Below are 19,687 nucleotides of genomic sequence, written 5' to 3'. Positions count from 1 at the left end.
CAGATTGTAACAGTATCAGGAAACAGCAGCAGAGGAGATAGAGATTCCCCAAGGACTGGCACAATAGAGACAGGAACACGGAGAAATAGACCTGTTAAGGGACTCTTTGCTGGGTGAAGTGATTTTGGGTGAGTCACTGACCTCATGACATTCCTTGTCTCATTTTTAAATGAATGACTTGGACTAGAAGATTTCTAACCCCTTTTCCACTAAGGTTTTATGATGATTAATTATGTAATGTCATGGTATAGAAAAAAAAGAAAAAGTTACTGAAAGTGATAGAAGATTCTAAAATTGAATAAAAGAAAATCCTCTCTGCTTTTTTGTCAGAATATTTTTTTATCTTAGGACTTTTAGAGCTGTATGTTTAAAATTAATTATTGCAAGTTTCAAATTCTGTAGTTTCTTCTATAATCACTGTCCTTGGATTTTGTTCAAAAAACATCATACACTAGTGTGCAAAACGCACTTTTGCTTTTCATTAAAACTACAGAGAAAACTTTTTACTAGCAAATATAGCACTAAGTTACTTTGTGAAAAAATGGTTACTCTCTAAGAAATAGTTATTTTCTTCAAAATCTCATTTTGGAAGAATGGTTTTTCTTACCTTTTACTTTTTTTTCTTTTCATTTGCTTATATATTATCTTTCCTTCACTTTCAGTTGAATAGTATAAATAGTTTAACTCTCAGGAATAATCATATGACCTCTTAATTACAGAAACCCCAGGGTTTGATCTACTGTTAGAGATGACAATGACCACATTAACATATCTGTTAATCCTCAGCATTCTCAAAAACAAAAGCATTTTAAGTATAACACCAATTATATTGATTTTTAACATTATGGAACCAATTCTAATGTTTCATGTATATATAAGCCTAAATTTAGATATTTTATATTATTATATGATCATATACATATATTCCAACCAAAAAGCTCAGCACAAATTAATTTTAAATTGTAATGGATCTCAGTCCAACATGAAAGAAACATAGCTTCTTATTTACCAAAGTACCCAAAGATGGTAAGATGATCCAACAAATATAAGTAGACATATTAAATAATTGTGTTGTGCAAAAAAGAAGAAATAGAGAAAAAGAAAACATTTGACCAATTCCTACCAGTGCAGTTCCTGAGTTCTGGGCTAACTTCTTCCACTGAGACAAATCAATGACCTGTGTTGATGTCTTAAGATTTGAAAATGAGAGTCCTAAACATTTTTCTTTTGAGTAAGATCAGAGAAAGCCGATGTTTTCCTCCACTGACATCCTTTATAAACTAAAATTTAACTCTGAAACTTTACTTGGGCTCCTAGAAAATAGGAACAAAATTTAAATGGTTTGTTTGAACATCTCATCTCAGGGTTTTGATTTTTTTTTTCCCCATTACGGAGTCTTGCTATGTAGCCCAGGATGGAGTACAGTGGTGTGATCTCAGCTCACTGCAACCTCCGTCTCCCAGGTTCAAGCCATTCTCCTGCCTCAGCTTCCCTCCAAGTACCTGGGACTATGGGTGCAGGCCACCACAACCAGCTAATTTTTTAATTTTTAGTAGAGAAGGCGTTTCACCATGTTGTCCAGGCTGGTCTCAAACTCCTGACCTCAGGTGATCCAACTGCCTCACCTTCCCAAAGTGCTAGGATCACAGGCATGAGCCATCTTGCCTAGCCTCATCTGAGTTTTAAACCAGTAGAGCAGAAGGCTTTGACTTTGGTTTATGTGCTCTATTCCTAGTGTCAAATATTCAACAACCCCACATTTTAATGACTGAACTTAGAAAATGGTCTATTCTTTCTCATGTTTGCTAAGAAATTAATCATCAGTGGTGGGGTAGATACTTCAAATAGGCTTGCACTCAAGTCTATTTAGTGGTGCAATATAGACATTAGTAATCATAATATTCTTTAACTCTCAAGTTCGTTAATTGGGAAATAAGTGACATTAAAAAGAGATGTTGCATATATGTGAAAGAGATTACATGTGTTTAACAAATATTGTTAATTTCTCCAAGATGGTTTCTTATCAATTCAATTAACAGATATAATATTGGGAATAAAAATAATCAAGGTATATAAATATATTTCCTTTTTCCTCCTAAATTTAGGTTCTTTTCAATGTAACAGTTACAATGAAAAAATGTGATGTCACAGGAGGAAAAAGCTATGCAATAATCAAACCTATTGGTTTTAATGAAACCACTAAAATTCATATACACAGAAACTGCAGTTGTCAGTGTGAGGACAACAGAGAACCTAAAGGAAAGTGTGTAGATGAAACTCTTCTGGATTCCAAGTGTTTCCAGTGTGAAGAGAATAAATGCCATTTTGATGAAGATCAGTTTTCTTCTGAGAGTTGCAAGTCACACGAGGACCAACCTGTTTGCAGTGGTCGAGGAGTTTGTGTTTGTGGGAAATGTTTATGTGACAAAATTAAGCTTGGAAAAGTGTATGGAAAATACTGTGAAATGGATGACTTTTCTTGCCCATATCATCATGGAAATCTGTGTGCTGGTGAGTATAAATATATACAGGCAACTTTTACTTGTCACTATTATACTAGCATAGATGTTAAAATATCTTTAAATCACATCTTTATAGATTACCAAAACTGAATCTGAATTTGTTAAAGTTTCATAGTGCATGAAATTAGGTCATGGCAATAGATTTATAGCATGTGATTTTGATATTTATATTTCAACCTATTTTTTTTACAGGAAATGCTTCAAAATAAAAACCTAAAATTAATTGTTAGTCTCATGCATTTTTTGATCTTAGGAAAAAATATACAAGAAAAGGAAATGCTGATGATGTCTGACACATTTTCTAGAAGAATCAGAGTATTCTTCTAGAAGGATCTGATTCATTCTGGTAAATGGTCACTCCCTCCAACTTGCTCAGAGGATTTTATTTCTGTCAGGATGATGGGGAGTGAGTTGTAAGAGTATACTTTTCATTCATTTGAAAATCCTTAATGCATTATTATAAATGGTATTCTAAGCTGGCAGTAATTTAAGCTTCTGCAGTTTATTTTGGGCCACCACCAGCAACAAAACTGCCAAAGGACAGCATTCTTCAAGAAAATATTGCTTGACTAAGTAATCTAAAAGACTTGTCCTTGAGGCCACACACAGACCAAATTTTAAAAATGGAACAAATTAAAATAAAAATACCAGGATTACTCTTGGGCCATTCAATTTACTGCCACCTACAGGTTAGAGTCCAGAAAATCTAATCAACATTTGCAAACTAAAACAAAATACTGTTTTAAAATGAATTAAACTACCCATTATCTGAGTTCTGTGATAATTTTCCTGTGGCAATGTGCTAAATTTACTCAATGTGAAAAAACATCTTTTTAGCATTTGCATTTTAGTAAATAAGTATTTGCTAAATTATTGATGAATGGAAACCGTCATCATAAGCGGTTGGGAAGCATATGGGAAGTAACGAACCTATAAAAAAAAGTTATAATCTAGTCTAGGCTGAAAATTTGGCCTGCATCACCTAAATGTGTAATGGAAAATTATCTTCCTATTCTATTACATACATAGGCTATTTTAATATACAAGCATTTATTCAACTGGAACTGACATCATGGGTAGGATGGATTATAGGTGACTTTAGAATGAACCAGCAGTTGTCTACCATATTTTCCAAGGAGGAAAAATGTTATTTTACAGTAAAGAGAAAGAATTTTTGAGGTCACATCCCACAGCTGTCAATCTCTCAAGAACGTTTCAAATACATTTGAGTATTTGTCCCAGTCTCTGCAGTAGAATATCAAAAAATTAACGTACTAGTTTTTCTATATGATTATGATACTACTGATCTACAAGCAGTTGATAATCTGTTTTGAATTGTTTCTGTATAAGTGCAGATTGTAACTGACATGTACTTTCTCCACTAGTCTCCTTTGGGAATAAAAACACATGTTCAGAGGCCTACTGGCTAGGATTCAGGATTCAGGAATCAGACAAATGTCAGGATTCAGACATTTGTCTGGCCTGGACCTCATTAGTTTTACACTTAGCAAATAAAGCTGGTCCTACAGTAGAATCTGTGGAACAATTACCCCGTGACGTGCTCAGCCATAAAAGAACAGAGAGAGGGAGCTAAGAAAGGAAAGAAAGAGTGAAGGAAGGAAAGGAGGGAGAGAAAAAGGAAAGGAGGAACAGAGGGAGAGAGGGAGAAAAGAGGAAGGTTGGCTTGTGGCTAGATAAGCTTCAGAAATCCTATATAATCATGTAAAATGTACCCCCTATTTCTACTGCACATTGGCATATTAAGTTTTGGACACTTTTTGCTGTCTAAAATCCATTTAACTATGTGTAACTGTGCTTTCTTTACCCGACATGCATAATTGTTCCCCCACGACACACACACCATCTTCCTTTCTTTTTTTCATTTACCATATAAGAAGACCTCACAGCATAGGGGCAGATCTGCCCTGCTAACTTACTAAATAATGCACTGAGGACATGAAAGCATCAACTTCTCAAGGGAGCTGATCTTTAAACATGGCACCAGCAGTACTGAAGCACTAGAAAGGTTTGCCTCACAGTTATCCTAGGCCTTCAGCAATATCAGAAGAAAGAAAATAGATTATGGAAACCATTAATCAAATACCTATATGATTCTCATTTCAAGTCAGACAGTTAACATTACTTTGGCCTTTGTAGTTTATTAATATGTGTGTGTTTTAAATTTAAAACTGAATATGCAATGATATTTAAGTAGTCTGGGAGCCACTGAAGCAGGGGTGCCTTCGTGCTTGTTAGCAGAGTTCATTAGCATGGAGAGATTATCTACAGTAGAACAGCTTTGAAAATAGATCTTCCTAAATCCATCACTGTTTGTGTCAGACCAACAAAAAAAGCATTGCTGTTTCCATTCATTGGACTGTTAGTGTGTTTCCATGGAGATGATACAGGAATCTATGGCTGAAAACTCTTTACAAAGTCAGTGATCCAGATAACATAGGTTCTGCGGTGTCTTCCTCACAGGGCATGGAGAGTGTGAAGCAGGCAAATGCCAATGCTTCAGTGGCTGGGAAGGAGATCGGTGCCAGTGCCCTTCAGCATCAGTCCAGCACTGTGTCAATTCACAGGGCCAGGTGTGCAGCGGAAGAGGCACATGTGTGTGTGGAAGGTGTAAGTGCACCGATCCCAGGAGCATCGGCCGCTTCTGTGAACACTGCCCCACCTGTCATGAGGCCTGCAAGGAAAACTGGTATGATTTCTCTAACTCCAAACACACATAAAGAATAGCTACTTTTGATCTTTTTTGTTCTGCCTTCCTTAATCTTAAAAGTTGCCGGATATATTGTTACCATCATGCCACAAAACAATTAAATGAGAAATGCTATGAATTAAAAGACTTGGATTCAAATCTTTGACTGCTGGATAGCTGTGGAAGCACCAGAATAAATCTGGACACTCATGACCTTACCTTTTTTGAAATAGGTTTTTGAAATCAGAAGTTGCCGGCTACCCAGCTTACTATTTAGTTATAGTGGGATCAATCTAGAACAAGTTGTTATAATTTTCTGTGCCTCAGTTTCCTGATATCAAAAGTCAGGATAGTAATAACAATATCTTGCTATATTTCTGCGAGATGATCAAATGATTCATATTTAAAAAAACTCAGCTTTGTACTTGATGCATGTCAATCATAGGATAAATGTTAGCTGTTACTGCTATGTTTTATTTTTAATATTTTAATGATAAAGAACAATGGTGTCTGTGACACACCCTAGAAATAAGTTACTGTTTTGTGTCAACAGATTTTTCAGTAGCAATTTGAGATTGGCACAGAGGCTACTAATCTAAACATCACTGTAACTTCCAGTTTGTTTTATTCAACATTTTAAACCATTGATTTTCTCAGATTAGTAGCTCAAGTAAGTTTTTTAGACTTATGCATGGTAATTTATTTTAATCATTTGGTAATGCAATCCTTCAACATAATGATGGAGTTCTTTCTAATAAACCTAATCAAAATTTGAATTGTCTCTGCATTGTTATTTTGTCTTTTTTTTCTTGCAGAAAATATTATAGTCTACCATCTTTTTAAAAAATGAATACTTTCACTTGTTTTCCCTTGCAGGAATTGTGTGCAATGCCCTCACCCTCACAATTTGTCTCAGGCTATACTTGATCAGTGCAAAACCTCATGTGCTCCCATGGAACAACAACAGCATTTTGTTGACCAAACATCAGGTAGGCCAAAGCTGCTTAATCAAAGCACAGAAGAGTGTCTGTAGAGGATGCTGTTCCCCAAAGACCCATACTAAAGAGAGGACTGGGCCGGACATGATGGCTCATGCCTGTGATCCCAGCACTTTGGGAGGCCATGGTGGGTGGATCACCTGAGGTCAGGAGTTCAAGATTAGCCTGGCCAACATAGTGAAACCCCATCTCTACTAAAAATACAAAATTAGCCAGGCATGGTGGTGGGCGCCTGTAATTCCGCTACTCAGGAGGCTTAGGCAGGAGAATCTCTTGAACCTGGGGAGGCAGAGGTTGCAATGAGCCGAGGTTGTGCCTTGCACTCCAGCCAGGACAACAAGAGCAAAATCCCATCTCAAAAAAAAAAAAAAGGACTGAGGGCTTCATTTTCAAATTATGAAATATTGCTTTATCCTTTATAGCATTGTTTTATTTTTAAACAGCTTTATTAAGTATCATTGATATAGAAAAACTGCACATATTAATATATATAATATAATGAGTTTGTGATTCAGTTTTTTAAATCTCCCAGAGATGGTACTCTATAACCAACTGAGTATGCTTGCCATAGTGTGGCTGAGTGGTTAGGTTTTCTGTCTGAGCTATACAGCTGAATCTCCATGTAATGTACTTCCGTGGAAGGGCATCCAAATAAATTGGCTAGCAAGGCCTCAGTAAACCAGAAATATGATTTCCCCACGTAGACTCATTTCACTAAGAGACAAAGCCTGTGGAGCAATAATTTTCCTTCATAATCCAAACTTTTGCTTCCAGTTCTGAATGTCCTCTTGTCTATTCAATCTTTGCTTTCATGTTTTAGGTGAAGCCAAAAAACTCTAAGTAGCAATGATCTGCTTTTGCAAAATACATAACTTCAGAAGGGCCATTCCTTCCCAGTAATTTTCATTTTGATAAAAATATAGCCTAGGGGTGAATGATTATAAATTTGACATAATGAAAAGGGTATGGAACTTTTAGTTTGAAGACCTTGGTCTAAGACATATCTCTTAACATTACTAGTTAAGAGATAGCAGCCTTCCTACAAAAATTTCCCTGAGCCTCAGTTTCCCCATCTGTAAAATGGAGATAATGCCAATCTCAGAGCTGGATGACGTTAAATGAGCCAGTGAACACGAAGGGAGTATCAAAGGTGAAAGATGACACATAAAATGGGGAACATGTGAGAGCTATACTCAAAGACTATTTTTAAACAAAAGTTAATTCGAACTTGCTGGCCTCGATGGCTCTCGCCTATAATCCCAGCACTTTGAGAGGCCAAGGTGGGTGGATCACCTGAGGTCAGGGGTTCGAGATCAGCCTGAGTAACATGGTGAAACCCCATCTCTACTAAAAATACAAAAGTGGCCAGGTGTGATGGCGCATGCCTGTAATCCCAGCTACTCGGGAGGCTGAGTTAGGAGAATTGCTTGAACCCGGGAGGCAGAAGTTTCAGTGAGCCGAGATCACACCATTGCACTCCAGGCTGAGCAACAAGAACAAAACTTTGCCTCAGAAAAACAATAACAAAAACAAAACAAAACAAAAAATGGTGTATTTAGAACCCAGAACCTTACTTTGTACAGGGGTAAGGTGTGGAACTCCACATGCATTAGAAACTAACCTTGAAATTCTATTTTTATTAAAAACATTCCTATTGCAACTATTATTTCAAGTCTCTCCAACCTGTAAGAAAAGTTCCATCTCTTAGAAAGACTGCACGAAAGAATACACTTTCTCCAGAGTTTTGCTTCCTTTTTCTCTCCCATCCACACTGATCTTAGCCCATAATGAACTTGGCTCTGAAAAGAGCCCAATGTGCTGCCAGCTGGAGCTGCAGCAATCACTCCAGAAAGCCAAGTGCCTTTCTAATAAATAGGGACTTAGTATCAACATGTCATTTATTATGTTAAGTAAACACTACTCTGACTTAAGTGTTGTTACAAAAAGTATTCCCTTAAAGCTTCTTAGGAAAAGCCCTGGTCTGACCTAAACTAAAGAAAGCATAGGCTAGGCATGAATGTTTGACCACTCATGGCATTTAAATATGCATACAGATTTGAGCTCTGAAAATGCCCTCTGTCCTAACCTATTAGAAATATTTCTAAAATGTCAGTAGCTAAGGAACCCCTCTCCCCTTCACAACTATTGTGCAAGGAGAGGGAAAGGGCATTTGTTAGGCACCTCTATTATCTGTCCACTCAGTCACACTTAAAGGCTGTTCTTTTAGTCTCTCTGGCTGAGCTTCCACCAGACGAGAAGCCAGTAAGTGGGATCAAGGCACCTGCCCCCTCTGAGGATCTGCCTTAGCTGATTGAGTAGTCCTAAATTAACCAAAGAAAATGACAGTCCATCAGAACAAAAGGCATGTGTGTTATGAGCCTGAAAAGTCACTGCGGAAGCCTCAAAAGACACCACCTTTGAGCAGAATATTTTGGATTCTTTCTCTGTGAGACCTGTAGCAACAGGGACCTGCAGTGGCATTTGGTATTTCCATTCCAATTGGAGTAGCCTTTGACTTTTCTTTCAAAGTATCTTATTACCAAAAAAAAAAAAAAAAAAAAAAAAAAAAAAAAGGATTAATTAAGTCTTTTCACTTGAGAGAAACCCTTGCCCATGTCACTGAGTTTTGCCTTATTCAAGAACATGCTTGGCCCTCACTGGAAATCCAAATCCCCCAGGATTGGGTGGTGCACTATTCTAAGCCTTGGTAGGTCACCTCCCTAATGGTCCTCTCAGGGAGACCTTGGAACTTTGGATGAGGTCCACAAAGTCTGGAGAGTGGGTGGGGGAACACATGCCTCTTTAGTTACAAAGTGCTTTCCTGAATCTGGGGCAGCTGGAGTGTTCCATGAGTACTTGGTTATTGTGCAACCATCTTCTTCTTAGATTAGGGTCAAGCCTCTGGCAACACCAGAGCCAGTAGACATTTTAGCGCCAGATCTTTGGCAATGAGGGTTTGCTAAAGATCTGGTGCTAAAATGAGATCTAGCATGTCCCTCATCTTAACACAGCATTTCTTTTCCAGTTAGTAATTATTTGTTCTAAGTATTATTTGTTCTTAAAATACACAGTGCATTTTTAGAGGCAAATGGAATAGGTATAATTAACAGCCAAGTAAAAAGTAAATTAATGAAAAATGAAGAAAGGTATTTTCATGTTGTCCCTTATTGGACACTCCTATTTCCTAGAGAAGCCATGTATAATAATAATGAAAAGTTATACTTCAATTTCTGAATAAATATTTATTTACCTATTAGTTTTGATTTAGCTTCTGCAGATGTTTATTTTCCATTACTGGCATGGAACAAAATGAAGATCAAGCATAGCAACAGAAAGATATACTTAGGTCCAGAACTGTTCAATAGTTTTTTAAAATCCTATTTTCCACTTAGTGATCAACAATACACACCACAAAAACTATTCCTCTTTCTGTCATGGATAAAATTATGCTTGGTTACGGGACATGGACATATTCCAGTTAATACAATTAAAGAATCAAGCTGCAAAGAAGTTATATGATTGAATATCTTAATCATGGCTATTCTCTAAAGGAGGATTTTCTATTGAAAATATTTTAATTGTAAGCATGCAAGAAAAGTTAGAGAGCTTACTGTTTTTGAGTCAAAAGGTAATTTCAGTGCCCTGTTTTGAAAATGTATATTTACAAATATCTCTGGCACTGTTAATTGAGGTGTAAACATCATTTACTTGATGGACTCTTTTGATTTACTTATTCCAATTTTTAATCCATTTATTTGTTTGCTTCATTACAGAATGTTTCTCCAGCCCAAGCTACTTGAGAATATTTTTCATCATTTTTATAGTTACATTTCTGATTGGGTTGCTTAAAGTCCTTATCATTAGACAAGTGATACTACAATGGAATAATAATAGAACGAAGTCCTCGTCAGATTACAGAGTGTCAGCCCCAAAAAAGGTCAGTGGATTCTAAAAAAAAAAAAAAAAATGCTCACAGTATGTTATTGCATACTTAAAATATTTAAGCTCATAATTAATAATATTTCTTCTCCATTAAGGATAAGTTGATTCTGCAAGGTGTCTGCACAAGAGCAGTAACCTACCGACGTGAGAAGCCTGAAGAAATCAAAATGGATATTAGCAAATTAAATGCTCATGAAACTTTCAGGTGCAACTTCTAAAAAACGATTTTTAAATGCCTAATGGGAAACTGGAATTTTTAATAATTGCTCCTAAAGATTATAATTCTAAAAGTCACAGGAGGAGACAGATTGCTCACGATCATGCCAGTTGCTGGTTGTACACTCGAACAAAGTCTGACAAGCATCCTCATCATCGTGTGACTCACATAGCTGCTGAGTTTTTCAGAGAAAAATGTGTCTTACTACTGTTGGAGACTAGTGTCATTGTAGCACTTTACTGTAACATATAACTTATTTAGATCAGCATAGAATGTAGATCATCTGAAGAGCACTGATTACACTTTACAGGTACCTGCTGTCCCTATACTTCCCAGAGAGACCTGCTGTGAGAGGGTTTAGTATTGTGTCACTACAAAGGTACAGTAATCCCTGCACTGCACACGTGAGGGAAAAATAATCTGGCAAGTATATTCTAAGGTTGCCAAACACTTCAACAGTTGGTGGTTGAATAGACAAGAACAGCTAGATGAATAAATAATTCGTGTTTCACTCTTTCAAATGGTGAAGAGATAAAACCTTAATCTTAAGAGATTACTGCTTTTTAAAGTGTGTAGTTTTATACATGTGTGTTTATGGTTTGCTTCTTTTTACAAGATAGATACTAATTCCAGCATTCTCTCTTCTTTGCTTTGATGTTTTGTTTTTCTTCCTTACAGGATAAGTTTATATATGTCACAGATGACTGGATTAATTAAGTGCTAAATTACTACTGCCATAAAAACCTAATAATACAATGTCACTTTATTAAAATACTGGTTTTAAAAGCTGAATGTTAATAGGGAGCACATTAAGTTATCATCAAAACCTGAATAGCTTCATTGCACACAGGTGTGGAGTTTTGTATCCTCTTACCTGGTAAACTGAAGGGATTGGCCATTGCATTTGTCTGATCATTAATTCACAAGATATTTAGAAACTCTGCCTCAAGCAAAGTACCACATTTTGAATGTTTTCTTAGATTTTGACTCAAATAGATATCACCATTTTCAAATGAAAAGCTATGTTATCTTTTCCCTTCAATGCAGCCTAAGGATGTTCTTTCCCTGGATCACTCCAACCCTTCTTGCCAGAATTTATATTAAAAAAAAACAAAAACAAAATTGAAAGAGAATAGATGATATCTTAGAAATAAGCTATTTTTTCTTTTTTCTTTTTTGAGACAGAGTTTCACTTTTGTCACCCAGGCTGGAGTGCAATGGCTCCATCTGAGCTCACTGCTACCTCCGCCTCCCAGGTTCAAGCTATTCTCCTGCGTCAGTCTCCTGAGTAGCTGGGATTATAGGCACCCGCTGGCATGCCCAGTGAATTTTTGTATTTTTAGTAGAGACATGGTTTTGCCATGCTGGCCAGCTGATTTTAAACTCCTGACATCAGGTGATCCACCTGCCTCGGCCTCCCAAAGTGCTGGGATTAGAGACGTGAGCCACCATACCCGGCCACTAATTCTCCCTTTTTAGTGAGTTAGGGAACTGAGCCTCAGAAAACTTAAATGATTTCTAAAAAGACACTCAACTGATAAAGTGGCCACATTAGAGAGGAGTTTCTGTCTTCTCATTGCCAGGCCAGTGTTCATTGCACAATATCATGCTACCTCTTGAATCTTTAAAATACTCATTTGGCAAATGTTTTTCAATGTGATTTACTTGAGTCTTAAGTGTTTGAGAAGAGTTCAAAGCAAAAGAGAAAGAATAATTCAGCTTGCAGTCTTTCATGCTAATCAGCTTCTGAAGAGACTGAAGCATGGCATATGTACAGGCGAATTCCCTCGCACCAAAGCCTGCATGAACAGTGTTCCCTGGAGTTTTCCAGTGCTCAGCTTGAGACCTTGACACATGGGCTATGAGCCCTGTCTTCCCCAATGGAAATTTTTTTAGACTTACCTTATCCCTATGGACTTAGTCTGATTTTATTGGCTAGCAGTCTAACAGTCCTGTGTGGAGTACACAGTTTTGCCCATGACAACAAAGGACTCTATTTGAAATACCTTTTTATAATTAACTTCTATGATTTGCTGTCTTCCAGCACTTTAAAGTACCAGATATTTGCATTTTGATGAAGACTAACCCCATCCTATATTCTACTCTAAAGAGAACTGAAAAACCTATAATAAGTTGTTCAGCAGCTCCACTGGATGTCCTCTACAGCCAAGCAATTATAATGCTAATTTGAACTGTATTCCTTCCTCAAATGGGAGGCTGACATAATTCAGTGCCATGAGTCACTTGCATAAGAAACCTTTGATCACTAAAAATCATGTAAAAATTGCATGTAGTAGCCTAATACACATAACATTCTTTTTAAAAAGGAAAATGGATGGATGCCTGACAACTCTCTGAAAAAGTGTAAGAGAGTCATTAATTAAAATGATGACAGTGTTTGAAAGGAACATGATGATGTGTGTGAACAATAAACAAATTTCTGTATGTAATGAATTATCCAAAAGTTTTACAAAATGAAATCCTTAAGAAGCAAGGGTTTATATGTTTTACGCCCTAACTAGTTTGTACTAACTTTATAATGTACCAAGGCTGTAACCATAGGAAAGGACAAACTTCCTTGTAGGCAACTCAGTGTTAGATGATCGTGGTTATGCTTGCGAAGTCTTGTGCTTACTTTAAAAAAAAAAAAAAAAAAAAAAACTTAAAAAGCTAATTTTTAAAGATTGTAGGGCTTATATTTTACTTGAATGATTGATATTTTCCTGTTTAATGCTTTGTGGGATGAGAATAGTTGACTAGTTAGAATTAATTAAATGCTAAGGGAACACAGGGTATTCTTAAATTAAATAATTTATGTAAATAGACTCTGTTTTCAACTAATATGGCCACAGGAGCCTTTTGAGATTCATTGATATTAAACGCAATTAATGAAATTTTACATTGTTAACAGAATTGAGAACTTGAACAACACTTTTAGTACAGCAGCATTTTTGTGCCCTAAAGTAATGATTTATAAATGTGCCATACATACACTACAACATAACTTTTGCTTTATAATGCTTTTTATTTCTCTGGGGACACCATTGAACTGCAGTGCACATGTATTTATAAACATTTGTTATATTTTTGGAAACTTGGTAATATTTATTAACTCATAGACTTTTCTGGAAGACTTAAAATTTTCACTAAAATCTGATTATGTTTTAAATGTTCAGTTTAGCTTTGGTTTATAAAAATAACAAAAAAAAATCTAAAGTTAAACATAATAGATATATTTCTGGAGGCAATTTTTCAAAACTCAAAATTAAAATTTGTGGATTCATGATATGTAATACTTTAAATAAATCTGAAATATATTTTTAATATTTACTTAATATCCATTGAAGATATCCTTCCTTATGTAAGACAACAGGCAGCCATCAGACACTGAAATATGCTATGATAGACTATGAAGAATTTTCTCTGTAGAATTATATTCCTCCTGGAACCTGGTAAAGTAGATTAGACTCAAAGGCTTTTTCTGCCTTTTCTGACTCCTGCTTTTTCCACTCACTCTTCCCAAGATATTTTCTAAAGCTTCAAGCTTAGTAAGCCTAGTAGTGAAAAATAACTGAATTTAATAAAGTTCTTCATTTCCAGACATCTTTAATTGATCTTAAAGCTCATTTGAATCTATGCCCCTGAACAAAGACAGACCTATTAAAATCTAAGAATTCTGAATTTTCACAACTGTTTGAGCTTCTTTTCATTTTGAAGGATTTGGAATACATATAGTTTGGTAAAAGTATCAAGTGAAATAGAGTTACATGGGAGCTCAATCATGTGCATATTGTATTCTGTTTTGTTGACTCTCAATAATTAAATTACAACTACTCATTTATATTGACCTTAAGAATTCCATTTTATGCAATGCAGACCACTGAAATATATTTTCAAACAAGTATAAAGCTAATGTTCTTTCAGATAATTTTCCTTCCCTAATTCTTCTATAGCAAATTTTTTATGTATAACTGATTATACATATCCATATTTATATCTCAAAAGACATCACTTTTTTAAATTAAAATCTCTGCAATTATGACATCTTGCCATTGTTGGCACTTCAGATGCAGTGTTTTAAATTATGCTTGAATAAATATTACACTAATTCAACTTTAATGTTCACGAGTCTAGGGGAACTTTTTCTTATAAATATTTGAGAGCCCATTTATGATAACATGTGAAGCCAAAATTTCAGGACAACTGAGTCACATACCACTCAACATGGAGCCTAACTGCTTATCAGCTCGGCTCCTGCATATCCTTGAGTTTACAAAAGTTCTTTCAGGCCCCCACTTACACTTTATGTGAGTGCAAATAATTTCAGCAAACCCTAACTTAACCAACAAGAGTGGATGGGTTTGTTTCATTAACAGATTTTTATTCTTTTAATTCTGTGAGATCCTTTCATATTATCATCTCATTTTTAAACAAAATTAACTGGAAAGATATTACATGGAACTATGATAATTAGATTTTGGAGCATCTTGTATGCCTTGTATCAATGGCAGAAGAAAAATAAGATAAAACCAATCAGTGCTGTGAAAACCAACTTTCTTCTAGAGTCCTCTTACTTTTTATTCTTCTTTATCATTTGTTTTTTTTTCCTCCTTGGCTCTGATCACTTTAACTTCAAGCTTATGTAACGACTGTTATAAAACTGCATATTTAAATTATTTGAACTACATGAAATAATTGTTCAGCTATCTGGGCAGCTATTAATATGAGCCTGAGAGTAAGAACACTACTCTTTTATCTACCTGTAATACCTTCTGCATAAAACTTATCTTTGTAAGCTAACTCTATTCATCAGGTTTCTTCTAACCTCTACAACCTACTTCAATTAAAATTGTCTAATAAGTAATTTTTTTAAAAGAACTCCAATTGTCAAGGATGGAAAATGTGTGATTTGTGTAAAGAATTTTTATGAACTTTACACTTTCCTGCAGATAAATGTGAAATTTTGATAAGAACCCTACACAATGACAAGTATGGTACATAAATTTTATTAAGAATATTGAGTATAAAATACTTTAATTCTAAATTATAAGAAAATAAAAATTTGCTCATATTAATATAGAAATTCATTTTGTGCACATTAACATAGCTTTTAAACTATCTTACATTAGCTACTTCATTATGGTTTTTTGAACTTCTGAAAAAAATTAGAATTGTTTTAAGGTTATCAGTAACATAAAAACTTATTTTGTTTCACCTAACAAGTGCTGCATTTGTAAAAGGAAATTCAATACAGAATATATTTAAATTAAAATATTTAAATATAAAATAGCACTAAGAAATAAGCAAATTATCACTGAATGTATTTCTTATTATTTCTGGCTTTGAATTATACCTAACTTAAATTGTCTAAATGATACAGAATATTGGAGATTATGATACTTTTACATAATATATTATAAACCCGATCATATAACTCTGATTGACCACTAATCTCTGTTTTTTGTATTTATTAAATAGCTGACACTGTAGTTTGTTGTGAGATGTTTATTTTTCTAACAGAGCTTATAACAGGACAAGGCATTTGATTAATGCACCATTCTGTTTAAAAGTAGGTGTTAATATGAAATTGTTTTAAAATAAAAATATAAAACACAAAATGCTTCTTTATTTCCTGTGTGTTACATCACTCTCAAAGTTCCAGACAACAGTACATTGTACCACAAGGAAATGTAATAGCATCTACACACTGTCACCAGCAAAGGACATTACATAATTCCAAAAAGATACTATTCTAGAAAATTATAGGGCCAATGATGAACAAGGGAGGACATCCTGGCTGTTCTTTTCTTTTTTGATAGTTATTTGCGGTTGAAACAGAAAAAAATATTCTAATGAGAAAAACCTGAAAAAAATAGCTAAAAGTTAAAACAGGCATTTTCTACATGCCAGACTTCTACCATCTTAAGTATAACATCTTCATAACTTTCAATTACACGTTCTCAAGAGTCATACTTAATTGAATTTTATTGACTATCCATGTATTGTGATTTTCCTTTACCCTACAGGAGAGAATAAAGCAGAATGTGGTTGATATATTAAAAATAAGACATTTAGACTGATCATCTGTTCTTAAGGAGCTTTTAATAGTTTGAAGCAAAAGATAAAGTGTAATGCACCTGATACAATTCGGCTGTGTCCCCACCCAAATGTCATCTAGAGTTCCCACAAGTTGTAGGAGGGACTTAGTGGGAGGTATTGAATCATGGGGACAGATAATTCTGGTGCTATTCCTGTGACAGTGAATAAGTCTCACAAGATCCAAAGGTTTTAAGAAGGGGAATTTCCCTGCATAAGCTCTCTTTTCTTATCTGCCACCATTTGAGATGTGCCTTTTACCTTCTGCCATGATTGTGAGGTCTCCCAGCCACGTGGAACTGTAAGTCCAGTAAACCTCTTTATTTTTGTAAATTGCCTAGTCTTGGATATGTCCTTATCAGCAGTATGAAAACTAATACAGCACCTTTCAATAGAAGATCTGTGCTAGAGAGACCAGATGGACACTTAGCAGTAGGTTTCACAAGGCTTTTAGACTTGAGAACTCATCTCAATTGTGTTTGGACTACAGTCTTGCAAGCCTAGAGTCCTGATTTTTTTTTTTAATGAGTATTAATTGACCCATTTCTTCCTTTCTTCTTTAGTAAGAGAACCTACCTTTTGAGTTGCAGCAGAGCACAGTTGAGACTCCCAGACTATTTTGTAGCTGAATGTAAAGACAGAACTTAATGTGGGCCAGTGGGATGGAGGAGGAAGTGATATGTGCAGCCATGGGGCCCACTTCCTCTTCTTCCTTTTTGTTGTCTGGGACAACTGGAGCAGCTGTCCCAGCAAAGGAAACCTTGTGCTGAAATTGTTAGAGCTTCCCTTTTAGCCATTGACTGTTCACATCTAGACATCTCTGTTGGAAAACAATCTTAGCTGAACCATTGCATTTGATACTATAGCAGATAATCTGTACTGTAACCAGTGAAGTTTTCTCTATGTAATTGTCTCACTGAATAATCAGGAGTGAAAAGTATCATTTTCCTTAATTTTTCAAATAGGGAAAATATATCACAGAAAAGTTAAGGACCTTGTATGAATGCATGCAGCCAGTAAGTGGCACTTACTGCAGGATTCATATCCAGATCTATTTTGCTTTCCATAGGTAACTGATCATATGTATTGTGAGCACAGATTTTACTAGTTCAACAATCAGAATTCAACTTTTGTCCCCACACCCCATAAAACATATGCAATAAATAAAGCTGAGGAGTGGATATACGTGTACAAATGCTACACAGGAAAACATTAACAGTCTTTACAAAGACAAACAATATGTGAAGTGTACTCAGATGCCAGAGTTAGAAGAGTCAGGAGAATAAGAGGAAGCCCATGGAAGACAGCATCTGGCCTAGTCTTGCAAGAAAGGTATGAACATGGAGAAAGAGGAGGTAAATTGGGAGAATTTAGAAATGATAAAGTATAACCAAATGCAGGAAAGAGTGTGGACTCCATCCGTGAGCATTGAAATCATATTGAGAAATGGAAGAAATGGAATTACATAATGAAAGGCAGTCATTGACAGGTCCTAAGTTATGGACAGCTTGATTCCCAGGCTAAGAATTTTGAGCTTTGGTTACTGGGGCAAACTGTAAAAGTTCTGTACAGAAAAGTGGTATTACTGGAGTTAAACATGGTTGACATGTAATTACATCAACTCAATATAATTTAAGCATAAATTTTATTCCCTAATACTAAATGCAAATAGTAGTTGACACTATTAAATATTTAATGCTATTAAATGCTATCTAATACTAGATTTAAATACAATTTAATACTAGCATAAAAGAATTGGAAGCAAACTATTCAAAAGAAAAAAGATTTGAAATCTAACCTTCTAGTGTCAATCACTTTTATATGTAGGCATATTTTCATTTTATTTTTCTATGCACTTTATAACTGCTATTATACAGAAAATGCATATTTACTGTTAAATGTATTTATATGCATTATATAGATAATGCATATTTATTGTAATATCTATGTTAAAAATACCTACAAATTGTAATTAAAATAATTATTACTCTTATCCAACCACCCAGAGTTGGTCATTGCCATATATTTTTCAGGAAAAAAGTATATATATATATATAAAATAATATATGTAATTACATATTATATTAAATATAACAAATATATATTACAAATATATTAATATATTTGTGACTAAGAAATAAATATGCTATATACAGTCCAGTATAAAGATATTTCTTTCCAAAAATGTATCAACATTTATGTCGATTTCTAGCTGTTTTAATAGGTGAATATTGTCCCATAAACGTGCCACAATCACATTCACCGAGAGCCCTTATATTCACTGAGAAAAGAATGAACAGGTTATGATATAAAATATCAAACAATATTTAACAAGAAGGGAGTAGTTAAATTACTTTTGACTGGGGGAGACTTGCGCATTTGTAATGCAGAGGAGAAGGAGCCAGGGTAGAAAGAACTGTTTATGTTCTTATGTTGAGAAGGTTTGGATGCATCTGATGTACAACAGGAGGGCATTTCAAATTGTGACAAAGAAAAGTCAGTGAGGCCAGGCACAGAGGTTCACTCCTGTAATTCCAGCACTTTGTGGGTGCATTATCACTTGAGCTCAGTAGATGGAGACCAATCTGGGTAAAATGGTGAAACCCTGTCTCTACTACCAATACAAAAACTAGCTGGGCATGGTGGTGTGCACCTGAAGTCCCAGCTACTCGAGAAGATGAAGTGGGACATCACCTGAGCCCAGGAGGTTGAGGCTGCAGTGAGATGTGATCACACCATTACACTCCAGCCTGGGTGACAGAGTGAGACCTTGTCTCAAAAACATAAAAGAAAAGAAAAAAAATAAAAGTCAGTGAAATGAGCATAAAGGCTTTTTATGAAAAAGTAAAGCAGAAAGGCAGGAAATATGTGCTATTGCTAAAAGGAAGATTTGAAAGAACTTGGGGACTCACTAGATATAGGTGGTAAGGAAAAGAGTTAGTGGAAGCACCAGCTCCAAAAGACACTACAGGCTTCTATTCAAATGGGATAAAACTTCCAATCTGGTCTCACAAGCTACACTGGTCTTGCCAATCCATGTCTTTTAGACTAAATTCTAACTTTATCAAAATATTAGACAAGACAAAGCTGAGAAATTTTAAACCATGTCAATGATCATGCTTTCAAATTTATAAAAATAAACCTAATTGAAACATAATCACTTATGACATAATGACTTACAATGAATATTTTTGTCATAATTAGA

The 19,687-nt window shown here is 35.2% G+C and overlaps 1 protein-coding gene across 3 annotated transcripts in view; it reads left to right on the top strand.

The window, feature by feature from the left end:
- Window positions 1–19,687, top strand: part of ITGB8 (integrin subunit beta 8) — a 150,333-nt gene that overhangs the window by 63,914 nt on the left and 66,732 nt on the right. For all 3 annotated transcript variants that reach the window (XM_035253688.3, XM_078342072.1, XM_078342073.1), the window contains exons 10-14: window positions 2,106–2,511; window positions 5,004–5,229; window positions 6,106–6,218; window positions 10,001–10,164; window positions 10,265–16,783. In XM_035253688.3, coding sequence (XP_035109579.1) covers window positions 2,106–2,511; window positions 5,004–5,229; window positions 6,106–6,218; window positions 10,001–10,164; window positions 10,265–10,387 — 1,032 coding nt within the window. In that variant the 3' untranslated portion in view covers window positions 10,388–16,783. The remainder of the gene's footprint in view (window positions 1–2,105; window positions 2,512–5,003; window positions 5,230–6,105; window positions 6,219–10,000; window positions 10,165–10,264; window positions 16,784–19,687) is intronic.

This window comes from Callithrix jacchus, chromosome 11, assembly GCF_049354715.1.
Source record: "Callithrix jacchus isolate 240 chromosome 11, calJac240_pri, whole genome shotgun sequence".
In the NCBI taxonomy this organism is placed as follows: domain Eukaryota; kingdom Metazoa; phylum Chordata; class Mammalia; order Primates; family Cebidae; genus Callithrix; species Callithrix jacchus.
Note: the sequence above shows the minus strand (reverse complement) of the source record. Positions and strands in the feature narration are given on the sequence as shown.